At 47.0% G+C, this 7,890-nt stretch overlaps 1 protein-coding gene across 1 annotated transcript; it reads right to left on the reverse strand.

The window, feature by feature from the left end:
* Positions 1–5,660: 5,660 nt before the first annotated feature.
* Positions 5,661–6,915, reverse strand: LOC128456503 (putative nuclease HARBI1). Its single transcript, XM_053440705.1, has 2 exons — positions 6,246–6,915; positions 5,661–6,025 (listed from the first exon to the last, which is right to left on the reverse strand). The coding sequence occupies exons 1-2, from the start codon at positions 6,913–6,915 to the stop codon at positions 5,661–5,663; spliced, it is 1,035 nt and encodes a 344-aa protein (XP_053296680.1).
* Positions 6,916–7,890: the final 975 nt, after the last annotated feature.

Raw genomic sequence — 7,890 nt, forward strand, 5'->3', positions numbered from 1 at the left:
AGGTTGAGATAAATCCAGAGATAGTACTAAGATGTATTTAACTTCAAATTTAGAATTCAAACCACAAAGACTTTTTTTAATTAGCCTCGATTTGAAAATAGAAACACAAGCGTTAGCTGTGAGGCTCGTTCTCTGCTGAACATGGAGAGTCTCATGTGTTTATTTGATTTGATAAGCAGTCAAGGGACAGTTCATTTAAATATTGGCTCAGTTCTTACATGATGCATATAACAAAAAACTAATCAACACAACACTGACTAATACCTGGGGGGTCATGAGGGGGGGATTTCTGTGTGAGGGCCCCCTGGAGGCTTAATCTGGCCCTGCAGCTGTGTGTTATGAAATAGAGCAAAATAAAAGCCAAAGTTTTACAGATCAAACAACAGTAACGTAAACTGGTATCAAAGGACAGAATGATGTTGTTCTTAAATGAGAGCAAAATTTAAAGTTCTGAGTCACAGAGAATAAAAAACAACTCACAATGCTAAAAGTTCTCTTCTCCTTTATGATTTATGAGGACAAGTCCGATTACAGCAGAGCGACAGGAAGAACTGAAGTAGAAACAGTGTGATGGTGGGAAGACTAAAGGAGCTTTAGGCAAAACGAACAATAGCCTGAAAAATCAGAGACGAAGGATGAAGACACGAGCAGGAGTCAGACCCAGCGTCTCCTGAGCCCAGAGAGGAGATGGAGCCGGACAGGACGCTGCAGCTCATCACATCACAACTGGAAAGTTGTTCACTGAGGATTCTGGAAAAAGAACAAGGACACCAGATTCTCACTGGAGACGCTGACCTGACAACATCACCTCCGTCAAACGACCTCAGCTGCTGCTGGAGAAAAGTTTGACTGAAGCTGAAACAAGTATTCTTATTTCAATGTCGAGGGGGGGGGGGGGGGGGGGCTTGTGCTAGAGCTTGTGTGTGTGTGTGAACGTGAGCGCGTCTTCGGAGGAAGATATCAGAGAAACATGATGTAAATGACCTTGTTTCGAGTTATTAAGCTGCATCATTGAATAATTGAAAAATGTGTGTGAGGGACTGAATGTTTTCTGAATGCACCATCTGTGTGTGTGTGTATGAATCTGCTCCTTTGAGGAGGAGGAACAGGAGGAGCACTGCTCTACAAACCTCCATCAGACTCCTGGTGTGTTCCTGAACAAACTGTGAGAAACAGACTCCACGAGGAGACATGAGGCCGACGTCCTCTAGTGGGACCTGATCCCACAGCTCCATCCACCAGAGAACACCAGGACCAGCAGGTCCACCACTGGAGCCTGGTTCTCCTCACTGATGAGAGCTGGTTCACACTGAGCTCATGTGACAGGTGTGAACCAGTCTGGAGACGAGAAGCTGCTGTAACTTCATCTAGACCCAGCTTGGTGGATCAGTGAAGGTCTGAGGAGGCAGATCCTCACACAGACCTTCATGTCCCAGCCCACGGTTCCCTGACTGCTGTTAGGTACCAGGATGTCAGCTTAAAACAAATAAACCACTGAATCAACAGATTAGAAGTTTTCATGTTTTCATGTTTTCATGTTTTCAATCTTTAGTCCTTAATGTATTTTCCACCTGAAATCAAATGATGGTTTTCATGTACTTTAAATATGACCTCAAACCCACGAACAGCTCGCTGAAAAGCCCCAGATGCAAACACAATACAAACACAACACAAACACAACACAAACACAACACAAACTGTGAAGTCTGCAGGTTTATAAAAGCTGAAGCTGCAGTTTTCACCCTTTTCTCAGTTTTCTTTTGTCCACTAGAGACAAACCAGCTGAGTGGTCGAAGACGCCTGTTGCAGAACAAGAGGACGGGGACATGTGTGAGAGAAGCAGAGACCAAGAAGTGGACAGAGAACCAATCAGAGGAGAGAAATCAAAGCTGTTCCAGAAACAGGGAGAGGATGGATGGAACAAGGAGCTGCCTGCCGTCTTCTTCACACATTATTCTCCCTCTTCCATCCATCATGAGAGAGCTGCTCACAATCCACCTTCACAATAAAACCTGTTGTCAGCCTCTCACTGGCTCCTCCACCAACCAGAGTCTCAGTCGACACACCTCTATTCTTCATTTGATGGTTTATCCTCCTCTTTGAGGCATTTAACAGTCGTTTCATGAAAACAGCGGATTCGATGACAACTTCAGTTGTTCTGACACGAGGTCTCAAAATGTGTGCATGTGTGTTTGGGGTGTGTCTTATAGGTGTGTTTATGTGTGTTTGGGTTGTGTCTTATAGGTGTGTTTATGTGTGTGTTTGTGTCTTATAGGTGTCTGCATGTGTGTGTTTGTGTCTTATAGGTGTCTGCATGTGTGTTTGGGGTGTGTCTTATAGGTGTGTGTATGTGTGTGTTTGTGTCTTATAGGTGTGTTTATGTGTGTGTTTGTGTCTTATAGGTGTCTGCATGTGTGTTTGTGGTTGTGTCTTATAGGTGTGTGTATGTAAGTGTCTGGGGGTGTGTCTTATAGGTGTGTTTATGTGTGTGTTTGTGTCTTATAGGTGTGTGTATGTAAGTGTTTGGGGTTGTGTCTTATAGGTGTGTGTATGTGTGTGTTTGTGTCTTATAGGTGTGTGTATGTAAGTGTTTGGGGTGTGTCTTATAGGTGTGTTTATGTGTGTGTTTGTGTCTTATAGGTGTGTGTATGTAAGTGTTTGGGGTTGTGTCTTATAGGTGTGTGTATGTGTGTGTTTGTGTCTTATAGGTGTGTGTATGTAAGTGTTTGGGGTTGTGTCTTATAGGTGTGTGTATGTGTGTGTTTGTGTCTTATAGGTGTGTGTATGTGTGTGTTTGGGGTTGTGTCTAAGCTCTGTCTCCCAACACTTTGTCCTGTTTTTGACACTTTACATAAAACCTAGTGGTGAAGAATATTATTATACTTTCATCATGTGACATTTGTGCACGTCTATTAAAGAATAATATATGAACCAGTGAACGTACAAAACAAGGTCGACAACAGTCGTCTCCAAGATGTTGTCTGTGAGGAGGAGGGGGGGGGGGGGAATCACAATAACAGATCAGAAAAAGAGCTCCTCACACTTTCTAACCAGTCAGGCAGAAATCCAATCCAAGCTTCACGCTGCTCCATCATTAATGATCCCGACTGTTCGCGTCCTCCCACTCACACACACTCACACACACTCACACACACTCACACACACTCACACTCACACACACTCGAGTTCACAGCAAGTAGCTGAAACAGCAAACAGCCCAGAAAACTGTGCTGATCAGAGATTCCTCTCTGAAGGTCCCACCATCTGCCATCAGGAGAGTCACGCCTGAGGAGACGCAGCAGAAACAACTCTGTGGGCAAAATAAAATCCTGAAGATGAGAGAGCAAACAGAGGAGGCGAGGGGGGGGGGGGGGGGGGGGGGAGGTGTTTGATGAGAAGAGCCTCAGCGACGCTCTGCATGATTAAAGCCTCCGAACACGACTTCCTGTGTCAAACACGGAGCAGAGGACTTCCCCTCGTCCTATCAGCTGCTCGCTGTCGCTTTCTTACCAAACAAATCAGTTAAAGCAAGAAGAGGTCCTCGGGCAAATCTGCTCACATGATAATTATAGTTTTAGATAAACTGTGACACAAAAGATAAGCAAAGCTTCTCGAGTGTGAAAGCATCACTTACCAAAGCACCTGAGGTCAAATTTGTGATTGGACGTCTGGTAGAGCTGGACCACTGAGGACCCGTCGCTCCAAAGGGAGAAACCCCCCAGGGAGATTCAAAAATCAGAAAACAGAATTGTGATCTACTGAAACTTTTTACTGAAAGGATTGACGTGTCACTTCCTGTGTCAGTCATGCGGCGCTCGACCAAACCTTCTAAACATGTGTTACGGTCCACGCCATGACGTGTCGAGCACATCGTGAAAATGTCATGCTGGTTGAATCAAAGCTTCCTTCAACATAGCAGTAGGTGGCGCCATGAATGTGACTGAATACAGACACATCGATCTGTTCAGTGAGGGGCAGATTCAACAATGCACAGTGGAGGGACCCAACTTCCTGTGTCAAGGACCCGCCCTCAAACCAAAACTAACTGTTTTGACGCAATTTCATCATCAATGTCTTGAAATCCTTTTCACAAAGTTTGACATTGTTGAGGTCAATGCACAAGAGGATTACATCACAGTGTAACACAAGACATTTCCTGTTGCCACCAGAGGGCGCTGTGATTTATATATTAAAAATGTGTGTAGATGTGGTCAGACCAGGGGCCTCATGTACTAAGACTTGCGTGGATTTCATACTGAAACTTGGCGTACGCCAAAACCCAGAAACTGTCTTACGCACAAATAAATTCAGATGTATCAAAGTGTGCGAACGCATGGATCCAAGCACGTTTCTTTTGTACATCTCAATCAACGTGGAATTGAGCGCACATGCCGACGTGCCAAACTCCTCCCTGTCCACGCCCTCATTTAAATATGCAATTTCATTTAAATAGGCCCCTGGACCTGAGATTCACCTCTTAATCCGATCACCTGGCACCATGAACAGAGTTAAAAAACGCAACTTCACGGACTCCGAGCTGGAGATTTTGCTCCACGAGGTAGAAATGCGCAAGCATATGTTATTTGGTACCCTGTCAACAGGGATAAATGCTAAACAAAAGACAAATGAGTGGGAGCGTGTTTGCGAGGCCGTCAATGCAGTGGGGTCTCAGCAGCGCACACACTCTGAAATTAAAAAAAAGTGGTCAGACCTCAAGGTGGAGGTGAAGCGGAAAGTTTCTGCCCACCGCCGAAGCGTGACCGCAACAGGTGGGGGGACGGGAGTGGGGGAACTCTCCCCCTTCGATTTGAGAGTGGCCGCTTTGATCGGTGACACAGCTCTCACCGGAGTGGTGGGAGCCCATGAAGGGGACACCGATCATCCCCAAGGTAAATATGCTGAATTCATAAATGCTGTAATTATACTGGTCATACAATTGGCTGCTTACAATACACATAAGTCGTGCGTAAAGATGCCAGGATATTAAAGACTTTGACTCGTGTTTATTAACTTAAATTTTTTATTTTTGAATAGACAAGCAAGGAGAGGGCACGGAATGCTCCGTCGGCCCCGGCGTCTCCAGCGTCAGAGGCGGTGGTCTAGTGGCAGAAACTTGGACTATGGGCAGAGAAGGTCTCTGGTTCGTCTCTGGTTCAACTCCACGGAGAGACAACAAAAGACGAACCTGGATTGATCTGTCCAAAAATCCAAGAGTCTCCCTACCCTGTCTAGTGCCCCTGAGCAAGGCACCTTACTCCCCCAACATCTGCTCCCCGAGCGCCTGTACGCGGCTGCTCACTGCTCTGTGTGTACTGCACAAGATGGGTCAAAAGCAGAGATTAAATTTCCCTACCTGCATGAGTGTGCCTTTGCATGACTGTGCATGTGTTTGGGACGAATAAATGCATCTTAATCTTAATCTTAATCTTAACCGCTGACTCCGGTTTCTCCACCGGCTCCGCTGCACGCGGCGCCTCCAATTCATCTGCCAACCACCCGACCGGCCGTGTCCTCAACCGAGCTGTGCTGGAGTCACAGGCAGAAATCGTCAGAGCCATCGGTGGCATTAATGATCCCCTTGATCGGCTAATAAATGTACTCGGTGACATAAGCGCGTCAATAAATACACTTGTGTCAAAGTAAATTCTGTCCTTGCCTCTTTACATGCTTGAAATCACATTCTGCCGGGCCCGTATGGCTCCTCGCGGTGGGTTGCAGTTGACGGGTCCGGCATCCGGTTCCTCCAGTGGGGGGTTGTGCTGCTCTGGCAGTGGTATGCCATGGCGGTGTGCCACATTGTGGAGGACGCCACAGGCCATCACAATGTGGCACACCTTCTCAGGTCTGTAGAGTAGCATCCCCCCCGACCTGTCCAGGCATCGCCACCGTCCCTTCAGCAGGCCGATTGCCCTCTCCACAATTATTCGCGTCCGGGAATGGAGGTCATTATACCTCCTCTCTTGGTCGGTGTTGGGGTTCGTAAGAGGGGTCATCAGCCACGTTCTTAGGGGGTAGCCACGGTCCCCTGGGGTCAGATGAAGCCGCAGAATACAATACACAACATAAAAACCACACAATGAATGAATGCAGAAGTGCACCGCGGGCGACATTTCTAACTTTACGCCCGCTTTTACTGACGTGAATACTGAACACGTCAGAGAAACATGATATTTGGATGAGCCCCAGATGTGCATTACGCTGGTTTATACATACGGGACAATTACACGAATAAAGCATTTACTCACCCAGAAGCCACCCATCGCGTACAGTGCCAGCCTCCAGCCTGTTCCCAACCATGCTGTTGGTCAGAATGAATGAATCGTGCGTTGAACCAGGCCACCTTGCCACGATGTTAAGGAGCTGCATTTGCCCATCACATATCACTTGGACATTGATAGAATGAAAGTGTTTCCTGTTAACGTAAACAAATTCATCCTGTGATGGCGCTTTTATGGCAATATGTGTGCAGTCAACAGCTCCGATTACATTAGGGAAACCGGCTGTTGCTGCAAATTGCGCTTTAATGTGGGCCTGTTCAACAGCATTGTATGGGAATTTGATGTACCTGGATGACATTCGGATGATTCCGTCCCACACAGCTGGCATGGCTCGGCTCAGGGTGGACTGGCACACTCCTGACCGATCGGCCAGCTCCCGCTGGAAGGCCCCTGTTGCCAGGAACCCCAGCGTGGTCAGCACCTGTGTGGGCACGGACAACCCCTGGCTCCTGGCTGTGTGGCGCTCTAGGGCCGGCCGCAGCTCTGCGCACAGCTCCAGTAATACTGGCCTGGGGAAACGAAATCGGCTCATGAGCCAATCGTCATCATTTGCGAGTAAGTCCTCGCGTTCCCTAAATATACGTTCCCTTCGGATGTGACCATTTGCGATGTCCTCTAACAACGCTAACACAGCCATTGTTAAAACAATTTTCTTCATCCATTGCGCATGCTTTTATAGCCACCCATATAATTGCAAGGTGTGTTAATTGTTCATTAGTGTGTCTCTGATTTGCAAATCACTCTGATGAGTCATTGTTTTCACCTTTTTTCCCAGTTTCCCAGCGTCACCTCTAAGTGTCGCCAAAGGAACAATAGCTGTAGAAACGTGCGTACGACAGCTCTGGAGCTGGCGTGGGGACCGCACATTTTTACGGTCATTTCACGTTTTGTACATCTGAACGTGAGCGTGGAAAAGGACGTACGCCACGTTTTTCTGCGTACGCAACCTTAGTACATGAGGCCCCTGGACTCTTGTCATACATGTGCTGTTTGGAGTAGATTGGACCATGCATCTCCGAGAAACTACTACTTCCTGTTTTCATGTTGAGTTATTGAAATTGAACGCCCAGCCACGGTCATACGATTTAATAATAATAATAATAATAATAATAATACATTTTATTTGGAGGCGCCTTTCAAGTCACCCAAGGTCACCTTTCAATACAATAGTACAGGATAAAAGATAAAAACATGAAAGATAAAAACAACATTAAAACAGAACATCAACATAAAAACAAGTGAAGTGCACAGGGTCCAGTTATTAAGAGTATGTCAGTTTGAACAGGTGAGTTTTGGGTTGGCTAACCCTGGGGGGGACGGCGGGGGGGGGGGGGGGGGGGCTGTGACAAGGTAAATCTGTAAAATAAATATTCACTTCACAGGATGGAGCTACTTAAAGGATCAAAGTATTAAACCATGTCGCTCTCAGTACATCTCCATCGCCCCCTGCAGGCGCATCCCGTCACCAAAACACGCCCCCTGCACACAGACACGCCCCCATGCGAACAGACACGCCCCCTGTGCACAGACGCGTCCCCTGCACACAGACACGCCCCCTGTGCACAGACGCGTCCCCTGCACACAGACACGCCCCCTGCACACAGACACGCCC

The sequence above is a fragment of the Pleuronectes platessa genome, chromosome 2, assembly GCF_947347685.1.
Source record: "Pleuronectes platessa chromosome 2, fPlePla1.1, whole genome shotgun sequence".
Lineage (NCBI taxonomy): Eukaryota > Metazoa > Chordata > Actinopteri > Pleuronectiformes > Pleuronectidae > Pleuronectes > Pleuronectes platessa.